The sequence below is a fragment of the Trachurus japonicus genome, chromosome 9 (assembly GCF_045865225.1).
Source record: "Trachurus japonicus isolate A0001 chromosome 9, Traja_1.0".
Taxonomy (NCBI): domain Eukaryota; kingdom Metazoa; phylum Chordata; class Actinopteri; order Carangiformes; family Carangidae; genus Trachurus; species Trachurus japonicus.
Window position 1 is genome coordinate 3,534,143 of NC_140915.1, and position 24,245 is coordinate 3,558,387.

General features: G+C 43.5%; 3 protein-coding genes across 7 annotated transcripts in view; 2 read left to right on the plus strand and 1 right to left on the minus strand.

The window, feature by feature from the left end:
* The window catches only part of LOC146980638 (far upstream element-binding protein 3-like), a 169,318-nt gene that overhangs the window by 25,398 nt on the left and 119,675 nt on the right, over positions 1–24,245 (plus strand). The window lies entirely within an intron of this gene.
* On the plus strand, positions 929–9,218 carry kazald3 (Kazal-type serine peptidase inhibitor domain 3). The gene is made up of 6 exons (XM_085785747.1): positions 929–1,145; positions 2,494–3,008; positions 3,426–3,558; positions 6,757–6,917; positions 8,024–8,171; positions 8,862–9,218. Exons 2-6 carry the CDS (start codon positions 2,550–2,552, stop codon positions 8,948–8,950), a joined length of 990 nt encoding a protein of 329 aa, XP_085641873.1. The 5' UTR covers positions 929–1,145; positions 2,494–2,549; the 3' UTR covers positions 8,951–9,218.
* dok2 (docking protein 2) overlaps positions 18,736–24,245 on the minus strand; it is a 29,489-nt gene continuing 23,979 nt past the window's right edge. The window contains exons 7-9 of the mRNA XM_085787984.1: positions 23,302–23,460; positions 20,834–21,364; positions 18,736–19,113 (exon numbers count right to left, since the gene is read on the minus strand). Of these exons, the coding sequence (XP_085644110.1) occupies positions 18,736–19,113; positions 20,834–21,364; positions 23,302–23,460 (1,068 nt within the window). The remainder of the gene's footprint in view (positions 19,114–20,833; positions 21,365–23,301; positions 23,461–24,245) is intronic.

Sequence of the window (24,245 nt, forward strand, 5' to 3'; positions counted from 1 at the left end):
AGATTGTAAAGTATGTACATTTTAAATTATTAATATGGGTTGAGGCATGTGTATGCCTGAGTGTGTGTGTGTGTGTGTGTGTGTGTGTGTGTGTGTGTGCTTGTTCCTCCTCTTTTTCTTAACTTCATCGTTTTGTTTTTTTGCATCGTGTAGGACAGTTTCTGTTAGTGTGAGTGTTTTTTTTATTTATATGTTGGACATGAAGGATCATAAAGTTTGACCTTGGCTAATAGGCTATCACACAGCAGCTAACAGCTAAGCTAACAGCCACATCATATTATAATAGGCTATTATATTATTAGCCTATCATGTTAGAGACATTATACCAACATGAAACAACAGTGAAGGCTACAGGCAGTGCATAATAAATATCACACTAAAAGCAGAGCTTGAGAAAAATAAATTAATACAATAAAATAAATATTCATTCATTAGTCGAGTTTTAGAATCGATGCTGACTAGATAAAGACTATAATGACTAGATAACTTGATAGATAATTTATGAATAAGGGGTGGGAGTAAATACGTTTTATTTCTTCCCACTCCTTTTCAGATATGAAAAAACAAACAAATCAAATTGTCTTCATTTTCAATTATTATTATTACTTTGTTTTTTTGTTCATATGTTGTCTTTGCAAAGTTTTTATTTGTTATGTCTGTCCATTTCTGTATTATGTTTTATTTCTTTTAACATGTCCGAAATAAAGTAAAACTAAACTAAACTAAACTAAACTAAACTAAACTAAACTAAAACTAAACTAAACTAAACTAAACTAAACTAAACTAAACTAAACTAAACTAAACTAAACTAAACTAAATGCTGAAGCTTTTATTGTGAAAGGTGTAACCGGATGTCTCGTGCTCAGCCGCGGCCGCTTGGTCTCGCGCCGGTCTGAGTGCGGCGGAGCAGCGCGAGCCGCTCAGCTGTTCAAACCTCAGACGGTTCGAGTCCGAGTCCGGGAGCAGCGGACCAGGCTGTAGACCAGGCGGACCGGGGCTGTGTGGCGGACTGATGCGGGACTCGGACCTGGGGCCGCTGCTGCAGCTGTAGCTGTCTCTCTCCTCTCTCTGTGACTCCTCGGTCTGTCTCGACTCTTCTCGGGTTCTGTCGGTGTCGGTCCGGACTGACCCGGGAGGAAGGAAGGGTAAAAAATATATATAATAATAATGAGTTAAATGTGTTTCTGTTGTCCAGTCAAACTGTACTGAACTTAGGATTCTGAAAAGTGGTCAAATCCTTCTTTTACCAGTAGCAGTCTGGCTGTGTAAAAAGATTTAACTCCAACTTAAAGGGACATTGTGTAACTTCTCCTGTTCTCTATTCATGAAAATCTATTATTTGGTTCTTCAGTCTGTTTTTCATTAACCAGTAGGCTAATCCCCCCCATCAACAGACTGAAGTGTTCCTTTCAGCTCTGCATTAGCCGTTCATTTTTAAAGCAGAAGTAAGTGATATTTTTGTGTTAATCTAAGTCTTAAATAGTTGTATCTTCCGACAGCAATCACTTCTATAGAGTGTTTGGTCTGAAACACGGGTCTGTCAGTCACTCTGCTCTGCTCTGAGCCCAGGAGAAAACTTTCCTTGTATCCTACAACCTTTATCCAATGAGGAGAGAGAACGGCATAAAGGGGCAGTCCTCTCTGTGTGTGCAGCCAAGGGATGCGCCTGAATGTGGTGACGTAGGGACGAGGGCGGGGACTGCTAACTCCATCTGCTGACAGGAAGTCAGACAAAACCACCGGATCGCTTACTTCTGCTTTAATATTTATTTACCCAGGCAAGCAAATTAAAGGGATAGTATCATTTTTTTAAAAGTGTGGTTGTATGATCTACAAATAGCCCCTAAGTACTTACATTGCAGTAGAAGACTCTCTGCACTCCTCCCGTTAGCAACGCCAGCCCATAATAGCCCTGCCCAGAGATTTACAACATACAGTGTTGTGAACAGACCCAAAGAAACGGCCTATTTTCACGGCCTAAAAGAGGTTTTACCTGAAAAATAATACACAGTTCCATTGTTCACTATAATATAATTTTTTCCAGCCCTTCAAAGTGCAGGAAAAACACAGTTTTTATTTGGACCTAACCAACTGCTGATCGGCGGGCGCTAACCCTGGGCGGAGGGATACGTGAGTTGGTTGCATTCACGTGAAATTGGGCAGACGGCAGACGGACGAGAGCCGCTGCACGTAACGGCATAAACAAGCCTCTATGTAAACAAGTAGTCTGTCAGCACGAGGCAAAACAATACACGTGACAATATGTTGTCATGGCGATGTGGTATTGTTTTACCGGCTTTCTCTGGACTTCTGTGACTAAAATGACATCTGGTTTGTTAGCGACGGCCGTCTGCCCGACTGCAGGTGAATGCAGCATCAGTGTAACGCTCATACAACCCCACTTTAAAAAAATTATACTATCACTTTAATGTCCCAGAAATGACAAAATCTCATTTTTGACAAAAAATGAGTTACCCCCTTTTTGCGCTGTAGGGCAGTAACTCTCACCCGGACCGGACCAAACCGGACCGGACCGGACCGAGCCCAGGATGCCGGGTCTGGGGGTTCTGGTGCTGCTGAGCCTCGGTCTGAACCTGCACACGGGCCGGGGCTTCCCCAACCAGCTGCCCCACCCCGACCCCGGCTACGACCCCGACACCGACCGGCTGCTGGACTACGACCGTCTGGACGAGGAGCTGGGAGGCGGCGGGGCCTGGAACCGGACCGGTCCCGGCGGTCCGTCGGGCTGCGGGCCGTGTGAGCGCGGCCTCTGCCCCGAGGCCCGCGGCTGCCGGGCCGGTCTGGTTCTGGACGCCTGCGGCTGCTGTCAGGAGTGTGGCAACCTGGAGGGTCAGGCCTGCGACCCGGGGGGACGGAGCGTCTTCTACGGACGCTGTGGCACCGGACTGCACTGCCGGGCCGAGCCACGGCCCGGAGGAGGAGCAGGAGGAGCAGGAGGAGCAGGAGGAGCAGCAGCGGAGGAGGAGGAGGAGGATGAAGAGGAGCAGGTACACTGCAAAAACTCAAAATCTTTCCAAGAATATTTGTCTTATTTCTTGTCAAAATGTCTCATTTCTAGTCAAAACTAATCTCTTTCCACTTAAAATAAGACTCATCACTTGTTTTTAGATCATTTTCACTTGTTTCAAACAATTTTTCACTTGAAATAAGTAGAAAAATCTGCCAGTGGAAGCAAGATTTTGTGTGTGCTTGTAATAAGAAAGAAAAACTTGCTCCACTATCAGATTTTTCTACTTATTTCAAGTGAAAATCTGCTTGAAAGAAGTAAAACGTGTTTAAAAACAAGCTGCTTTTTATGTGAAGAGTCTTATTTTAAGTAGAATGAGATTTGTTTTGACTGGAAATTAGACATTTTGCCTAGAAATAATACAAATATTCTTGGTAAGATTTTGAGTTTTTTGCAGGTGTGTGTGTGCGAGCAGCAGGACGCGGTGTGCGGCAGCGATGGAACCACCTACATGAACATGTGTCAGTTCAGAGAGGCGGCGTTCTCCAGACCAGAACTCAAAACCAGAGGGAAGGGGCCCTGCAAGACCGGTAGGCCTCGCCCCATGACATCACAGCATGACATCACAGCATGACATCACAGCATGACGTCACAGCATGATGTCGTTTCAGGTGCTTTCTTCTGCATGTCCATAGATATATATACACTGACTAGATGCTGCGTTCCCAGGCAACTCTATTGAGTGGAATGCGTCAACGCGGCGGCCATCTTGGTCAGGGGGAAGCCGTGTCTACTTCCTGCACTAGAGGTCTATCAACCATTAAAATCATCATAACTCACCGAATATTCAACCGATTTTCAAGCCGTTTGGTTTATTAGGGCCACGGGCCATCGCACCGGGCACTGGGCACTACTGTTATTGTGTGGATTTTTTCTTCTTATTCCTCTTCCGTACCAAATTTTGGTTCGCTACTAGTCCAAATTATATATCAAAACGTGCGGTTCGATCGGGATCGCTGTGCTATTACTTTTCTCAACAGTTTACGAATTTTTCGCGAAAATTTTGCATTGAAGTCAATGGGACGGGTGAAAAGAAAGAGCGAAAAAGACCAATCATTGGAGTTGAACAAACGTCTACTGCTCAGAAATACTTTCACCTAGGGACTCCATTTAAACTTTAAACAGTAGACACAAGTCTTGTGTATTGTCGTATTACTCCACGTTTTGATAGGTCATATAGTTTTTGATCAATCCCTGATCAATGACCATGATCATTTTTGGAGAAATTATGAGATTATAATGGTTGTGTATTGCACGGAATGTTCGTGTCAGAGTGGGTGACGTCATCGGTTAGAGTGGGAGAAAGCCCAGAAAAATTCCTGAATTTTTCTCTTCCCGCACTCGGCCCAGCCACAATTTACACTCTACACACATGATTTTTTCAGAATTTGTAAGACAAACTTGTTATCTCTCATATCATGTGCTCAAAATATCAGAGAGACTTACAGAATTGACAGAATCAGCCTCTGTGTGCGGCCACGTCTGTCTCTGCTCCTCATTGACTCCAATACAAATATTTTCTGAGAGAAGCAGAACGGACCGATGTTTTAAAACTGCCAGCGTCGCCAAAATATTTACTGTAGAAACACCAAATCGTACCACATTTTTCAGGAAGTCCTTAGAGCAACGTGATCTGTGTTTTGTTCTGATGCGGAAGTACGTCACACTACGTTGTGCAGGTGGTTCGTTCACTGCTCACAGCCACAATCTACACTCTACACATGATTGTTTCCACATTGTAGACAAACCTGTCCTCTCTCAACAAAGCAGAGAGAGTTGTGGGTTCAATTCCCATGTTGACAGACACACACAACAAACTTTATTGTCCAACATTTTATTTTGAAAGGTTCTGACTGTTAACGTCTTCAGACTTGATCTGACTGTTCAGACTGTAGAGAGTGTGTGTGTGTGATTATATAGATAATATCACACACACATCGTTTAGAGCCACATGATCTGTTTCCTCAGCACATTCCTATGAAAGAAATAAACTCAGAGCAGAGAAACACACACACACACACACACACACACACACACACACACACACACACACACTTAGTCTATAATTTAGCTGCCTCTCTCTCTCTCATTTGATTATAGTGTCTCTCGTCCCTCTTCCTGTTCACACTGACCCAGAATAAAAACTGGTTTCCTGTTGGTCTGAACCGACTTAGACTCTGACACGCACAAACACACACACACACACACACACACACACACACACACACACACACACACACACACACACACACAGATGCATGGTATGTTGGAGCAGTGTGAGGTTCAGTGTCCCGGTTGAGGCGGGAATCAAACCCGGAGCAGCTCTGTGTGTGTGTGATGTCATAGGATTGCAAAATTCCAGGAATTTTCAAAGTTGGAAACTTTCCATGGGAATTAACAGGAATAAATCCGAAATTTACTAAATTGAAGGTTGGCCCTTAACAATATAGTTGGAGAATATATTGTAGCATAATCTTGGCTAAAACAACCAGATTTAATGCAATTACACTTGAATATCTCTGCTACTCCTCAATCACATGCACACAGTGCAACTCACAAATACATTTGTTGAAATGTCATATTTTTTAATTGTATTATTTTGCATGGATGTCTGCTTATGACAAAACAAATGTTTGGATATGATACAGTTTGTTTAAATTACCCACAATTTCCAGTTAATTCCCATAAATTCCCAATAATTCCCATTATTCCAATGAAAAGTTTCCAATTTGGAATATTTCCAAAATTCCCCATCTGAACCTCCCATGGAAAGTTTCTGGAAATTTACTGGAAATTTTCCGCCCCTTTGCAACCCTACATCAGACTCATAGATATATACACGTAGATGCTGCATTCGGGCTTGTGAGGAACGTCGTCGCAGCCGCCATCTTGGGGGGGAGGGGGGGGGTTCCTATGGTAAAAACACAGATGACGTCATGATGCATGTCACGAACGGACGAATCTCCTTGTTGTTTACAACTACTTCCTGGTAGAAAACCAGCATGAGAACAATAGTGACGGACGAGAGTTTCTCATTTTTCATGTCACTATATCACCGTTTAGACTAATCTGATGTTTGTAAAGTTTATAAAACCAATGATTGGACAAACATTACTATTTATGTGTGCACATTTTTGTAATTAGTCATGGTTATCAGAGATTAGCCGGGCTAACGGTTAGCTACCTGTTTAACTTTAATAACTCAGTGACTCAATAAACGCTCCATGAAAAAATATTTTAGTAGGCTATATTAAAATACTATATTAGTAATACTATTTTTACTATACTATTTTAACATAGTTCCAACATGACTGAGCTAACTGGAGTAGTTTCATGTCGTGTCCCACAACGGGAGGGTTTTAACAGCTGACGTCCTGCTGTTAGCTTAGCTGCCGCCGTCAGCTTAGCTACTGCCGTTAGCTGTCCCTGTCAGCTGAGCCACTGATGCTTTCTAGACTCTGTGATTCCCCCAAACTGAATAAATACAACACATAGCAACACAAAACACACACACAGAAATAGTAATGTTTCTTCAATCATTTCAGATTTGTCTAAACGGTGATAGGGCCTGAAAAATATGATCTATAGCTAAACTCTCGTTCGTTAGGCTACTATTGATCTCATTCAAATTACGTGATGGTTTTCTACCAGGAAGTAGAATGTAAACAACAAGGAGATTCGGTCTATTGATCTATGCATCAGACTGAGTCAGTGTGTGATGTCATCAGTCCCCGTCATCAAGGTGGGCCCTCAGAGCCAGGTGAACGGCAGCGGCAGCAGCCTGGTCTTCCTGTGTGAGGTGTTTGCGTTCCCCATGGCGCTGGTGGAGTGGAGGAAGGAGGGGAGGGACGTGGTGCTGCCGGGGGACGACCCCCACATCTCTGTCCAGGTCAGACACACACACACACACACACACACACACACACGCTAGCACACATGTTAAAGTCCCAGTCTGTAACTTATTTGTCTTTTTCTGATCAAAAATCAAACCCTCTTTCATAAATCCGTATTTGACTGAAGGTGAATCACAGCTGCATCCAAAGTAAAGCTTTCTGGTTCCTTAGAATGAGTTGTTACAAGTCGTTACAAATACAGAAGTGGGCGACGCACCGAACCGAGGCGGCCATGTTGCATCGTGACCGTAGGTAACCACGGAAACGGCCTGTTAAAACTGTCACCACTGTGTAGTGTGAGGAAGGACGGAGGCGCCGGTGTTGCATTCAGGTGCAGTCAGGCAGACGGCCGTCGGCAAACCGACCGGATGTCATTTTACTCCACCAGAGAAAGACGGTAAAACAATACCACATCACCATGACAACATGTTGTCACGCACACCACTTGTTTACATAGACGCTTGTTTATCCTGTTACATGCAGCGTCTGTTGTCTGTCTGACGTCTGCCCCATTTCACCTGAATGCAACATCAAGAATACGTTCAGATATGCAACCGCACCGCTAGATGGGGGGAATTCCTACGTATTATACCTTTAAACTTCAAGTCTGAGTTGTTTAAATGACAGAAATGTGTTTTGTTGAATGTAAATCAGCCTTCACTTTGGATTGACTTAATCCATTATAATTAAACAAGATTTTATAGCCGATACATAAAAAAGAAAGAAAGAAAAAACAGGTTTGTTTTCACTTTAAAGTTTAAAATTGTATACAAAACAAATGAGACAAATAAAGATAGATAAAGATAAAGCAGAGCAAAACTATAAAATAATCACTGCATTCAGAACAAAAACCCATAGACGCTTGTTTATCCTGTTACATGCAGCGTCTGTTGTCTGTCTGACGTCTGCCCCATTTCACCTGAATGCAACATCAAGAATACGTTCAGATATGCAACCGCACCGCTAGATGGGGGGGGGGGATTCCTACGTACTATACCTTTAACTTATAACCCCCTTCCCTTTTTGAATGTTTCCAGGCAGTGAATTGTTTGTCGCTTTAAATATTATTTATTATTTATTTCACTTCCTGTCTCTGTGTCAGTCTCGGGGCGGGCCTCTGAAGTTCGAGCTCTCCAGTTGGCTGCAGATCGAGGGGGCGGAGCCAGGAGACTCGGGGACCTATCGCTGCATCGCTCGCAACAACCTGGGATCCGTCTCCGCCTCCGCTGTCCTGGGAGTACTGGCAGCAGGTGAGACACACACACACACACACACACACACACACACACCTGTTGACACGTCATTAAAGGGATAGTTCACCCAAAATTGAAATGTCCCTCATCATTATCTCCTCCCCCTCATGTGGACTAAGGGCTGGGAGAAGTTTCAGAGTCCTCCGTGGCTTCTCTGAGTTACAGGGGGTCTCGGCGTAGCAGTGCATGTCCATATGACGGTTGCAAATGGATACCAACTGTCTTCGTAACAAAAAGACACACCAAAAAACATCCAAATACCTCCATGCTGCTCGTATGTAATGTACGTCTTGTATTGAAGCCCCGACATGAGAAATTGCTCCGAAAAAAAAAAAAAAAGGCAATATTTCAAGCTTGTTTGTAGCGGAAGCTCCCAGTGTCTCAGTTCACTGCTCTTCCTGACCGGCGGAACAATTTCTCATGTCGGGGCTTCATTACATACGAGCAGCATGGAGGTATCTGGATGTTTTTTGGTGTGTCTTTTTGTCACGAAGACAGTTGGTATCCATTTGCAACCGTCATATGGACATGCTCTGCTACGCCGAGACCCCCTGTAACTCAGAGAAGCCACGGAGGACTCTGAAACTTCTCCCAGCCCTTATTAGTCCACATGAGGGGGAGGAGATAATGAGTGAAATTGAATGTTGGGTGAACTATCCCTTTAACCTCCAATCCCCCCCCCCCCAGAGGAGCTGTCCTCCTACCTGGCCGACAGCGTGGCGGAGATGAAGCAGCTGATGGACGCCGCCACAGACTACGACCAGGACTTCTACTGACCAAACTGTGATGAGTGACCTCAGCAGCAGCAGAGACAGTGAACGCATCACGGCGCCGGGGGGGCGTGGCCTTGGTCTTCAGGTCCTTTTATTCCCAGTGGTATATGCTAATGAACCTCTCATTGTTATTATTATTATTGTTGTTATTATTATGATGATGATGTGTGAGTGTAACGTGAGGTCACTGTGACATCACACAGGAAGTGATGTCATCTCACTGTGAAACACACAAACCTGTTTATCTGAAATAAATGTAAACAACAGCTGCTTCCTGTCTGCGCCGACGACCTCATCACCGCCCATAGGTATATATACTGATTAGATGCTGCGATCTCAGGCAGCTCTAATGAGTGGAATACGTCAACGCGGCGGCCATCTTGGTCAGGGGGAAGCCGTGTCTACTTCCTGCACTAGAGGTCTATCAACCATTAACATCACCACAACTCACCGAATATTCAACCGATGTTCAAGCCGTTTGGTTTATTATAAATGTCAGACATACAGTTATGATACAACAGTCATTTTTTTTAATGTATTAAACATACACTTAGATACTCAGACACACACCCACATGCATAAATACAGTGAAACATGTTCTACAGGGTCTGACTGGTCTGACTGCTGCTCAGACGTTTATATGTCTATGGTCAGAAACCCCTGACCAAGATGGCCGCCGTGTTGACGTACGCTGAGAAGCAGAGGGCGACATCTAGTCAGTATATACATCTATGATCACCGCCACACATGGTGACATCATCACACAGGAGCTCAGAGCTAACATGTGTCCACCACAGAAGAAGAAGGAGCTGACCAGTAGACGTACAGTAACTACAGTACGTCGACGTCGCCGCCATATTGGATGTGGCAGATCTGGACGCAAAAGCTGAGCAAAACTCATCAAATACACAATCCAACAACTCCACAACGCTCTGGTGGACAAGTTGTGAGCTGCACATTCACCACACTATGAGATAATAACACAACGTTACCACACAGAGTTGTTTTAGAGGGAAATACAGAGACTGTTGATGAAAAACTGTCCCTGAAGGCAACGTGCATCAGAGGTTTTGCATGAATTTCCCTCTAAAACAACTCTGTGTGGTAACGTTGTGTTATTATCTCATAGCGTGGTGAATGTGCAGCTCACAACTTGTCCACCAGAGCGTTGTGGAGTTGTTGGATTGTGTATTTGATGAGTTTGATGAGGGAAACCAAGAAATCCCATAATGAGCCTCCTCTGTAGCGTAGCTCTGAGCAGCTCACGGCTCTGCTCCGCCGTTCTAAAAACAGCTTGCACCGACAATTAAAGGTAACGAACCTACTGCTATGACGATAGAGACTATGGCAATGGGCCAGTTTGACTAAATGTTGAACTATCCCTTTAACTTACAACTCTCTGTAGAAGGTGTTTTATAAAGTTCAGTCAGTTCAGATCTGACACATCCAATATGGCCGACACGTCTGTGTGTGTTTACCCTCCTCATCCTCTCTCCATTCATTCATGAAGATGAAGATGAAGCTGCAGCCTCAGACAGCAGGAACTTCCTCAACCTGATCCAGACTGGACCGGCTTCAGCAGCAGTGTGTGTGTGTGTGTGTGTGTGTGTGTGTGTGTGTGTCCATCAGAGGAAGCTGCAGCCACATGTGGTGAATCCATTAAACAGCAGCAGTAACTCTCTCTTCTCTCTCTTTTCTCTCTTTTCTTCTCTGAGAAACTTTTTCCACCCAGAATGAAAAACACATTTTACTGAGAGATCAACAACAGACAGTGCGTGTGTGTGTGTGTGTGTGTGTGTGTGTGTGTGTGTGTGTGTGTGTGTGTGGTACAGACAGTCACAAACACAAAGCCATAAAGCAGCTGTTCATCTTCTCCACTGTGTCTCAACATGTTGCTTCTGCAGCGTTGGACACGTTAGTTAGTTAATCAGTTCTAGTTTCTAGTTACTTTTCCCCCAAGAAGTAACTGAGTTAGTAACTGAATTACTACATTACTATGAACTACATTATAAATTACTATGAACTACATTATAAAGTAACTAATTACCAGGAAAAGTAAGAATTGCATTACTTATTTTTGAATAAAATGCCCCCCCACCCCCAACCTCCTGTTTATCTGGAATTAACCAACTCACAGGCGGAGGGATACGGAGTGAGTTGGTTAGTTCCTGATAAACAGCTTTTTTCCAATCAGTTGATGAACTGAAACTAATCTGTTTATAATATATATAAAGTTGACGTACCCAGACTCTCTGATGATAAATGATTGTGTTATTTCTAGATGTCTCAACAGTTTAATTTGAATCCCATTAAAAATAAGAGAAAACTGTTTTGTCTGATCACTCATGTTTTCCTTAAAGGGACATTGTGTAACTTCTCCTGTTATCTCTTCATGAAAATGGATTATTTGGTTCTTCAGTCTGTTTTTCATTAAGCAGTAATCCCCCCCCCCCCATCAACAAACTGAAGTGTTCCCTTCAGCTCTGAATGAGCCATTCATATCATTCATATCCAGGGCCGTTGCTAGGAATTCTGGGCCCCCTTAAAGAATACTAAAGTGGGCCCCTCCCCCTTACCTTTCCTTTTTTTTTTCTTAGACTACGTATACGTAATACATATATGTATTATCGTTTTTTATTTAGCCTTCTTTGTTTTGATACTAATGCAGCAGTACACTGCAAAAACTCAAGTATCTTAGCAAGAATATTTGTCTTATTTCTAGTCAAAACAAATCTCATTATACTTAAAATAAGACACATCATAGTAAAAGTAGCTTGTTTTTAGACACTTTTTACTTCTTTCAAGCAGATTTTCACTTGGAATAAGTAGAAAAAATCTGATAGTGAAGTTTTTCTTCCTTATTACAAACACAAAAAACTTACTTTCACTGGCAGATTTTTCTCTTTATTGTGAATTTAAGTGAAAATGATCTAAAAACAAGTTAATTTTTTAGTTATTTTAAGTGGAAAGAGATTAGTTTTGACTAGAAATGAGACATTTGGACAAGAAATAAGACAAATATTCTTGGAAAGATTTAGAGTTTTTACAGTGTACTATGAGTATTAGTCAGGGTCTTATGCAGAATAAATCAGTCATACAAAGATTAGACTACTGGGGTTTTTTATGGGCCCCACTGGGCGCTGGGCCCCTAGAGTTATCATCACCTTTCTCCCCTATACGGCCCTGTTCATATCTCCATGGAGCGGGTAAGCTCGGTGCTGCTGCCATGGGGTGTCTCCATGTTTTTACCTTCAGTGGCAGCGTGACGGTAACGGTAACCACGGAAACTCAGCGGAGACACCGGAGCTGTCGGCTCAGTCACCGCGGTAACGCAGTGAGGAGGAATGGAGCGTTACACTGATGCTGCATTCACCTGCAGTCGGGCAGACGGCCGTCTGTTACGCCCCAGTACTTTGTTGGCCCAGAGGGGCATAACAAGGGACCCAACAATGACCCAAAATACAAAGACAAAGGCACTAACTTAACTAAAAGAGATTTAATACAAAAATATACAGATACAAACAAGTAGACAAACTAAAACAGAAAGCCATGATGGGAGGCAGGCAAGCCCAGCAGTCCCCAGCACTGCCCCCCGCCTTCTGGTGCCAGCTGCAGGGTTTTAACTCAGTGGACCAGGTGAGCCTCGTTTCACTGATTGAGGCCTGGGCGGAGCTGTGGAGGAGAAGGGAGAGAGACAGACACACACAAGGCCGAACCCCTATCGGCCATAACACCCCCTCCCTTAAGACAATGAATAATACTAATCACATATCATTTATTCATTGTGACATTTTTACAGGGACTACCAAACCTGGCCTCAACTCAGAGCACCAACAATACATTTATCAAAAAATAAACCCTGGGACTGTGGTCAGGACAACAAAAAGGTCAATGTGGATCCAACAAGATCAAAATACAAAAAGGCCAACCAACACACTGCCACTCGATGTAAAGAGTGAGCAGCCAAACAGTAGCCATGCAAGTGGGTGCCACTCCCACCAGATAACTAAATGGCTACCACCATGAGGGAAACTACGAAACGAAGGTAAACTTACTAAACACTGCAGGTGACCAAACACAAAATCGAACACAGCCACAACCTAAAGGGTCACTCAAGTTGCTGTCTATCAACACACAAAGACCCGAACAAATTGAACTGCCACGACACAAAATGGCCACCAAGCAGTCTGCCATTAACCAACGGACACAGACCTTATAATTCACCAAGTCAACTCCATCACACAAAGATCCACTGATCTATGGAGAGACGCACACAAGGTCCAACGAAGCCACAACTAAGTAAACAGTAACATACACAAGTGACTCAACCGAAAAGTGGACTGCAACAGCACAACACAAGAGGTCACACAGTAGCCACTGCTACACAAAATGTTGCCAACTTACACCTAAGCTGCAACCGAACGACCCAACGAACGCACTGTGCAGGTACCACACAAAAAGTCACATCCCAAAAGTTACTGTTACTATTTTACACACAGAATCCAGACGAAACTAAAAGTAGAAGTAGAGTCAACCCACAAGAGATTGTGATTACACTGCTGTTCAACTCTGCTAAAGAGTGACGTTGTGGAGAGGCACCCTGTAATGTGGTTAACTATCTAGTCTTCAGTGGCTTCCCGGGAGGCTTCTTTAAACGTTGAACTCTGCAAGTGAACAATGGACCAAGGCAAGGCCCACTGCCACACAGAAAACGTACCCACACCCAGGTTTCACCACCAAAAATAAGAAAGGCAAAACAACAAAGTGGCAAGAGTCTCTCTCTGCCCGACGACTACCTTACAGGGAACTCTCAAGCAAACACAGACAGGCAATTAAATCACAAACCATCTTGAAAAGAAGACTAGACTACTACCTCACACAACAGCTACAAACCTTCACTTCACCTCATGGTTGTTCAGATCCCGGACACGAGCCCCCAATTGTTACGCCCCAGTACTTTGTTGGCCCAGAGGGGCATAACAAGGGACCCAACAATGACCCAAAATACAAAGACAAAGGCACTAACTTAACTAAAAGAGATTTAATACAAAAATATACAGATACAAACAAGTAGACAAACTAAAACAGAAAGCCATGATGGGAGGCAGGCAAGCCCAGCAGTCCCCAGCACTGCCCCCGCCCTCTGGTGTCAGCTGCAGGGTTTTAACTCAGTGGACCAGGTGAGCCTCGTTTCACTGATTGAGGCCTGGGCGGAGCTGTGGAGGAGAAGGGAGAGAGACAGACACACACAAGGCCGAACCCCTATCGGCCATAACACCGTCGCTAACAAACCAGATGTCATTTTAGTCACAGAAGTCCAGAGAAAGACGGTAAAACAATACCACATCGCCATGACAACATGTTGTCACGTGTATTGTTTTGCCTGGTGCTGTCTGCCGTCTGCCCAATTTCACGTGAATGCAGCATGAAAAATACGATTGAGTTGCTTGTGATATACAACCACAACGCTAGATGGGAGGAATTCCTACACAATGTTCCTTTAAAGGGATAGTTCACAGTTACTAAATCTTCCAGGGTGTTTTAACTGTATCTATAACTGTAACTACAGTGTAACAGGTGTTATTATCTAGTGAGTAACGACTGGATTACAGTTACTTTAGTACATTACAGTTACTTTAGTATGAAGCTTTGTTAGTTTATTTTCTCTCTGACTCTCTGATTCTTCTTCTTCTTCTTCTCTTTGTTTTGTGCTGAGTCACTGTGGTTTTCTTCTTCTCTTGTTTAGTCAATAACAACACATTCCACCGTTTATTGAAAACACTGTTGTGAACAATGTGTGTGTGTGTGTGTGTGTTGACACTGGTGGGAACAGTGTGTGTGTCCTGTTCACACACTCTCTGTGAGTCTGTCATCACTTTAAACGTTGTTGCAGCAGCAGCGGCAGCAGCAATGCATTGTGGGACGGAGAGAAGTCCACTCAATGAATCCAGGAAATACCACCAGACTCACTAAGAGCTGCAAATAACTTCCAGACGCTCTCGGCCAATCAGAGCTCAGACGCTCTCGGCCAATCAGAGCTCAGACGTCTCAGCCAATCAGAGCTCAGCCCTGCAGCTTGGAAACAGACTGATAGAACCAGTGTGTGTGTGTGTGTGTGTGTGTGTGTGTGTGTGTGAACCAGATAAGTTTATTTTAATTGTATGAGTTAAAATGAGACAGGATATATTAATCATATTGGACATGAACAGTGTAACTAGAGAGACTGTTTCATCCCTGCTGCCACTGGCAAAGACACACACACACACACACACACACACACACACACACACACACACAGAGTCAGACAACAGAACATTAAACAAACTCCATGAGTTGTGTTTGTAGTTGTACTGCAAAGTTAGAACAGACTTCATCTGTTGTTGTAACAATAAAACACAACAGACTGCGATCACTGCTATAAACTAAAGTTTAAAGCAGAAGTAAGTGATATATTTGTGTTAATATAAGTCTTAAATAGTTGTATCTTCCGACAGCAATCACTTCTATAGAGTGTTTGGTCTGAAACACGGGTCTGTCAGTCCCTCTGCTCTGCTCTGAGCCCAGGAGAAAACATTTATCGTATCCTACAGTTTTTATCCAATGAGGAGAGAGAACGGCATGCAGGGCTGTGTGTGCAGCCAAGGGACGCCGTGAATGTGGCGACGTAGCGACGAGGACTGTTATGGTGCGTTCAAGGAAACTCGTATTTTTCCGACCGTGAAGTGGTACCAGTTCGATCTGGTACGAGTTCACGGGTCAGAAGTTACGAGTGGCCGTTATAGTGACTTTCACCGGTAAAACAGGTCGGAAAAACACGAGTGGGTTGCCTGGAACGCTACAAAGTCGTAAGTCCTGACTTGAAGCTGTAATTTACGATTTCAAAAGCCTGCCTGGAACGCAGCATTAGCCAAAACCACCGGACCACTTACTTCTGCTTTAAACTATGTTATATTATACAGCCACTCCCAAAATGATCAGTTTCTCTGGTTTTACTATTTATAGGTATGTGTTGGAGTAAAATTAAATTAAATTTTTTTGGTTTTATTCTATCAACTAAAAAAGTATTGTCATTTAGAGATTTTATTGGCTGAAAATGACTAAACTAGTCTAAATAACAAAAATATCAAGTCTTTTCAGACCTTGAATAATAATAATAATGCAAAGAAAACACGTTGATATTTATTCCTAAACAACACAGCAAGAATATTTTAACTCAGGAAAAGAAAAGAATGAGTGTCACACATGTAGAGATGTGTTTAAGAAACATTTTGTGAAAGTGCTCTCTTATTTGTTTCGGAAAAAAATAAGAGAGTACTTTCACAAATGTTTCTTAAAAACTAAATAAAAATAAAAACTAATTAACATCTTAAAACTATAATGACCTGACCACTGTTCAGGTACTGAGTCACAATTTGCAGAACTCATCTGCTCTTTTTTTTTTTTTTGTAAAACCTTGTCCTGAGCTTTCTCCTGGTTTTCCCTGTTAAAAGGGTTTTCCATGGAGTTTTTCCTCAGTGGATGTGAGGGTCTAAGGACAGAGGATGTTGTTATGATGGGATGTAAAAGCCCTTTGAGACAAACTGCTGGTAAAAACGGGCTATACAAATAAAATTGCCTTGCACACGTTCTCAGTCACTAAACTCACTTCACATTGTGATAAACTTGTGTTGTAAAACATGTTGGAGAATGAACCTCAGTGACTTTGTGCAGTAATGTGCTTTTTATTTAGATTTAGTTTTTATGAAAGTGCTAAATGTATAGATGTAAATTATGATATTTCTTTACTAAATGCATTTTACAATAAACATTTTCTGTTACATAACTACAAGCCCTGGATGCGGCTGTGTCTTGAATGATTTCATGCAGTGTCTGACAGACGCTCTGTGGTGAAGATGTTTTTTTACTGTGTGTTTGATCTGAACACAGTGTTTGGTTTTGAACTGGTTGTGAAGTGACAGTTTGACTTTGATAGAAAACTCGTTTGTGAGTTTGTGAACGTAGTCTGAAGATTTGGATTTATGTTTTAAGGTTTTTGAGAAAACAGGCCAGAGGCTTCAAGAAATGTGTTTGAGCAATGTGGGAAAAACTGTGAACTGTCTGAACTTCAGAAATAAATAGATGCTGCCCCCTGCTGGACAGAAACATCTGGACCATGCACTTGTCACACAGGGAAGGGGAGAGGAGAGGAGAGGAGAGGAGAGAGGAGAGGAGAGGGGAGAAAAGGAGAGGAGGGGAGCAGAGAGGAGAGGAAAGGAGAGAGGAGAGGAGCAGAAAGGAGAGAAGGGGAGCAGAGAGGAGAGGAGAGGAGGGGAGAGGAAAGAAGAGGAGAGGAGGAGGAGAGGAGAGGAGGGGAGGAGAGGAGAGGAGAGGAGAGGAGGGGAGGGCTCCATGTAACCAGATGTGTCCCCCAGCAGTCTAAGCCTATCCACCACTTTCAGGAGAACGGCGCTGAGTGTCGCCATGACACTCCATTCATTACATTTAGATTAGCTGGGCTAACCGTTAGCTGTTAGCCGTTAGCAGTGTCTTAAATAACTCAATAAACGGTCCATGAAAAAAATATTTTCTCCAGCGGATATCTTTGTTCCAACATGACTGAGCTAACTGGAGTAGTTTCATGTCGTGTCCGACAACGGGAGGGATAACAGCTGATGTCCTGATGTTAGCTTAGCTACTGCTGTTAGCTGTCAGCAGCAGCAAAGCTAACAACTACGATAACCATGACTAATTACAAAAACGTGCACACAGAAATAGTAATGTTTGTTCAGTAATTCGTTTTATAGACTTAAAGCAGAAGTAAGTGATATTTTTGTGTTAATAAGTCTTAAATAGTTGTATCTTCCGACAGCAATCACTTCTATAGAGTGTTTGGTCTGAAACACGGGTCTGTCAGTCACTCTGCTCTGCTCTGAGCCAGGAGAAAACTTTTCTCGTATCCTACAACCTTTATCCAATGAGGAGAGAGAACGGCATGCAGGGCTGTGTGTGCAGCCAAGGGATGCACCTGAATGTGGTGACGTAGGGACGAGGACTGTTATGGTGCGTTCAAGGCAACCCGTAACTGGTGTTTTTCCGACCTGTGAAGTCGTACCAGTTCGATCTGGTACGAGTTCACAGGTCAGAAGTTACGAGTGGCCGTTATAGTGACTTTCACAGGTAAAACAGGTCGGAGAAACACGAGTGGGTTGCCTGGAACGCTACAAAGTCGTAAGTTGTGACTTGAAACTGTAATTTGCGGTTTCAAAAGCCTGCCTGGAACGCAGCATTAGCCAAAACGACCGGATCGCTTACTTCTGCTTTAACAAACATCAGATTAGTCAGGGCGGTTTTGGCAGCCCGGAGCCCCCACATTTGGTACCTACACCGGTGGCTAACGCTACCAGTTAGCCGCTCGCTAGAATGCTACTACGGGGTGAAACGGAAGTTGAAAACCCACTTCCGTTGTGGTGTGACGCAATGGATCATGGGAAAATAAAGTGGTGGATAGCAGCGTAGCTATAAAACACTGTTACCTCTTTATCTTCAACATCATCACCTCACCTCTGTCTTCTTCCCATCAGCCACTTGGTCCGTGAAGCGTCGCCGTCGGTGATGAAGGTGGAAGACACAGAGACAGAACCACCACGCTTTGTTCACATCTTTATTGTTTACATGTTTAAGTTCTTGTTTACATATTTATTTTCCTGTTTACATGTTTATTGATTTGTTGAACTCTGAACAGGAATAAAAACCATAAAGAGACGGATTCATCACTGATTATTGACTATTGATGACAGTCGCCGTGGTCTCTAGGCGATCTTCACCATGACGTTGTTGTAGCCTGAGTCTTCCTCCTCCTCCTGCTCCTCCTCCTCTTCCTCCTCCTCCCCGTCTTCCTCTCTTCCTCCTCCTCCTGCTCCTCCTGCTCCTCCTCCCTCCTCGTGGCTGCCGCCGCCGGGGAACGCCCTCTGAGGCCGTTTGGGGACGGCGTAGTCGTCCACGCGGGGGTTGTACGGGTACTCGTGGCCCTTGGGGTCGGCCGCCGTTCCCCTGACCCTCCAGGCGTCGCCCCTCATCTCCTCGGGGTCGTCGTACAGCGAGGGAGGGAGGGCGGATCGCTTCCCTCTGCCGGTGGCGGCGGCGGCGGCGGCGGCGCAGCCCTCGGGCTCGTCGTAGATGTGCTCCACCTTATTACCACAGAGATAATATGTTAAAGTTAAACCTATAGACCGAATCTCCTTGTTGTTTACATTCTACTTCCGGGTAGAAAACCAGCACGTAATGTGAATGAGAACAGTAGTAACGAACGAGAGTTTAGCTATATATCATATTTTTAACACTACTTATACACTTCCAGCGTTTGAGCTAAGCTAATTAGCGACTTTAGGTGGAGGCAGGCTAACACTACCCATACACTTCCAGCGTTTGAGCTAAGCTAATTAGCGACTTTAGGTGGAGGCAGGCTAACACTACCTATACACTCCCTGCGTTTGAGCTAAGCTAATTAGCGACTTTAGGTGGAGGCAGGCTAACACTACCCATACACTTCCAGCGTTTGAGCTAAGCTAATTAGCGACTTTAGGTGGAGGCAGGCTAACACTACCTATACACTTCCAGCGTTTGAGCTAAGCTAATTAGCGACTTTAGGTGGAGGCAGGCTAACACTACCTATACACTTCCAGCGTTTGAGCTAAGCTAATTAGCGACTTTAGGTGGGAGGCAGGCTAACACTACCTGGGTCATTCCGCCAAAAAGTGCCATTTGCTCATTGTAACTCTTAAAAATTAAACTTCATTTTTCATCCCATTTCAGTATAGAATTTTTTAATATACACATTTACTCATTCAAAATGAGTACTGGTCAATCTCAGGCTACTTTATTTAATTTATTGCTGCTTTTATCATTGCATTTTTGAAGAAAAAGTAACAGCAATGAGGGTAACAGCAATGAGTTTTTAGCATAAAATCAGCAATTGTGTGAAATCTAGCCAAATAGCATCTATACTAATAGCCTGAGCACACAGAGCACATTCTTAGGATTTAACTGAATATTTTACTTTTGATATCAACAAACACTGTCTAGAGATAATTTAGGTAACAGGAATGAGTTTTAAGAGTGACGGACCCTGACATAGCTACAATATCATTCAATTTCAGGAAAAATAAATTACAGAATTTAATGTTGGTCTTCCCATGACTTTCAGAAGACCTAAATGATGTCACTTCCAGCAGAACATGTCACTGGTGGAATGGTCCAAAACTTTTAGAGTGTAGAATGTGTTCCGGTAACAGCACTGAGTGAAAACCTGGGGACGGGACTAAAATGTGAATTTTAACCAAAATATAATTAGGTTTTAATTTAAAAAATGTTATATAAGTGTAGATATAATATTAAGTCACACTAATATGCAAAAAAAATGAGATTTTAGAAGGATTTTATTCATAATGCATTGTGGTAAACTATAGCGTTTGGCTCTGGGGACATGCAACAAAGGCTATGTTTCAGTGCTTTGAAAGCCTTTTTATAGTAATTAAAAATTATATATCTTTAATTTCTACAGTGATTCATGTGTATGGTGCTTTGTTTATTAATTAAATGCAATTTATATTATATTATTACATGTTTTTATACATTTAATATGCTGGGGACAGAAATGGCACTCTTTTGGTGGAATCGCCCACCTATACACTTCCAGTGTTTGAGCTAAGCTAATTACGGGCGATATGGATCTATCTCCCTTGTTACTGCACGCACAGTTGAAAGGATGGTGTCTATCTGCTGGTCATGGACTCGGGAGTGAGGCAAGACACGAAAAAAAAAAAATGTTGGCGTATCCCTTTAAATAAAGTTGAAAGAAAACAAACAAACAAACAAACAAACAAACAAACAAAAAAAGACATGCTCCACCTTGCTGTAGCCGGGGCCAGGGGCGTCGTCGTCGGCGTCGTTGCTAGGGAACACGTTCCTGATCTTCATCTCGTCGATGCTGTCGTAGAGCGGGTCGGCGCCGGACTCGGAGCCCCGGGGCTGATGGGAGCTCAGCAGGTCGGCCATCACGCTCTTGTTGAGGGTGTCGAAGGGCAGCGAGTACTCGGGGTCCGGGGGCGCGGCGGCGGCGGCGGCGAGCTGAGGGGGCGGAGCCAAGCCGCTGCCTCCTCGCTCCTTCCTCTCCCTCGCCGCGCCTCGCTCGCCAATCGCCATGGTGATCTGCGAGTACATCTGGTCCTGCGGCGTCGGGTTGGAGCTCGGCTTGGGGCTGAGGCGGGCGCCGTGGGCGGGGCCGGCGGCGGCGGCGGTGGGGCCCGGCTCGGCGTGGGGCAGCGGGCAGCTGGAGATCATCTTCACCTGGTTCTTCCGGGGGGCGGGGCCACCGCGGGCGTCCAGGTTCAGACTCTTCACCCCGGTCAGGACTTTGTCGCTCGGAGGCTCCAGACGAGTCTGAGGACGGAACAGAGACCGATCAGTGATCAATAATGTGTCGTATTTTAAAATTTAATAAAAGGGACGAGGAGTTTCTATGTGGTTATAAAAAAGTCTCATATTAATGTGGATGAATCTCCGTTACCACTTGTTAATGGTCCATTGTAGATAAATCTATGGTTTTGTCTCTATGGTTATTTTGTTATTATTAGTGGTGGTGGAAATGCTGGGCGAGCCGACCAGCGTTTCTTTACTTTCGGTTTCGTGGCGAGTCATGAGAATAACGCCGCCGTATGAATCTCCGTTTATGGTGGGAACTACGACGGTATGTGATCGTCTTCCAACCTCTGACTTTAATTCTTGATGAATGAAAACATGAGTCTGTCTTGCGCCGGTCAAAGAATTTCACGGTGCGGAGGCTCATAAATGTAGTGAGAAAACACTTCGCTTTAACAAAACTCCTACTATTTGGATGTTTTTTGGTGTGTCTTTTTGTTATGAAGACAGTTGGTATCCATTTGCAACCGTCATATGGACATGCACTGCTACGCCGAGACCCCCTGTAACTCAGAGAAGCCACGGAGGACTCTGAAACTTCTCCCAGCCCTTAGTCCACATGAGGGGGAGGAGATAATGAGTGAAATTTCAATTTTGGGTCAACTATCCCTAGTAGTAGTACTAGTAGAAACTGGTGTTTTAGTCACAGAGCTGATTTTCTAACTTCATCCACAACACAATCTGTTTGTTTGTTGTGTTTTTTCCTTCTCTTTCCCTTTTCTGCTTCTTCCTCTTCTCTTTTGGTTGTTTCTGTTTCAGTGATTTTGTATTTTATATTCTTCTCCTGCACAGTTATTTGCCTTTGTATCATTAAATATAATTTAAGTTTTTATCGTTTTGCATATATTTTAATAAAATAAAAATGAATAACTAACATCAGTCCTGTCACCAACAGTACGACTCAGCGTCCAGCAGAGGGAGCTCTGACATCACCTCTGACATCATCACGCCTTAACGCTGCAGTGTGTGTTGGTTGGAGGAGAAGGGGGCGGAGCTAAGACACATACACACATCATAACGGAGGTGCACACAAACACACACACACACAATAGGAGGTAGGAGACAGGAGGTAGGAGGTAAATGAAGTAGTGACCGGTGTAGCTACCAAATAAATGCAGTAGTGACCGGTGTAGCTACCAAATAAATGAAGTAGCGACCGGTGTAGCTACCAAATAAATGCAGTAGTGACCGGTGTAGCTACCAAATAAATGAAGTAGCGACCGGTGTAGCTACCAAATAAATGAAGTAGTGACCGGTGTAGCTACCAAATAAATGAAGTAGTGACCGGTGTAGCTACCAAATAAATGCAGTAGTGCAGCAGCCTCAATAAATGTGTCCAGCTGCCAGAGTTGTCCGGTCGTGGCTTCAACAGACTCCCACAACAAACATCGGAGCAAATTTCCTAACAAGCGTTATAAACTGACCACAGACTCTGGATAGCGATGCTAATTTCTGTTAGCCCGTCTATGGTGTTTTACATTATACGTTAGCATTAAGCTAGCGGACTTTATGCTTAGTTGTGACACGTTGTTTTGAACGTTGTTTCAAACTATGTGGGTTTGATTGAACATCTTTGATGCTTAAATATATATATTACTGCTTAATATATTGCTTTACTCCTCTTTTTATGTTGGTACCTATACACCCGTAGGTCTATGCTACACCGGCCGTTACGATCGCGGTCGGAACGTTTTAATTACGCAACGTAATACGTCATTAACTGTGCGGCGGAGTAGTGTCTGAAAGTGTTTTTTCATTTGACCAGTGAGTCACTATATTGAATTCACTATCTAGTGAGGAGGGAGGAGGGAGGAGGGAGGGGTTTAGGACACAACCAGTGTTTGACAGATTCGATGGGCGGAGCTAAGACACATCAACACACACACACAGACACACACCAGAGGGGGGCGCTGCTGCTGCTGCTGCTGTTGTTGTTGTTGTTGTTGTTGTTGCTGTTGCTGCTGTGAGGGGGCGGAGCTCTCTCTGTCTCTGTCTCTGTCTCTGTCTCTCTGCGGCGCCGGGTGGTCCGTCACCATGCTGTACACGCCGTCCGCCGCCTGCAACCAGACAACAGCTGCTCAGTGATGTCAGCAGAAAACCGACCAATCGGAAACCTTCAATGGTTTTTAAACTCGATATTCGATTAGATATCGATTCATTCTGAGATTTTTCAGTTTTATCACCAGTTTGCTTGGTTATGAAAGAGACGTTCACAAAACTAATGTTGTAAATTGTACAAAGATGGAACTGTCTAACTAAAATATTCATGTTTACATTAAATTGACCGAAAAGCAGTTACATTAATGTAATTTATTAATTTAATGTCCAAAACACACCTCGTTTTAAATTATGTTTTGGCCCTTTTGCACTAGTATTATATCTAGGCTATCTATCTATCTATCTATCTACACACATTAAAAAATCGATCTAAGGATTTTATGAATCGATGTTTTGGATCTTTCAAATGAAGATCGATATGAATCGGAAAATCTATTTTTTAAACCCAGCCCTATTTTAAAACATTTATTCAGACAGTCCTGCCTTTATTTTGAAAATTTTGCACCTTATTCTGAAAATCCTGACTTGACTGTGCAGTCCTGCCTTTATTTTGAAAATTTTGCACTTTATTCTGAAAACCCTGACTTGACTGTGCAGTCCTGCCTTTATTTTGAAAATGTTGCACTTTATGCTGAAAACCCTGACTTGACTGTGCAGTCCTGCCTTTATTTTGAAAATTCTGCACTTTATTCTGAAAATCCTGACTTGACTGTGGAGTGCTGCCTTTATCTTGAACATTTTGCACTTTATTCTGAAAACCCTGACTTGACTGTGCAGGCCTGCC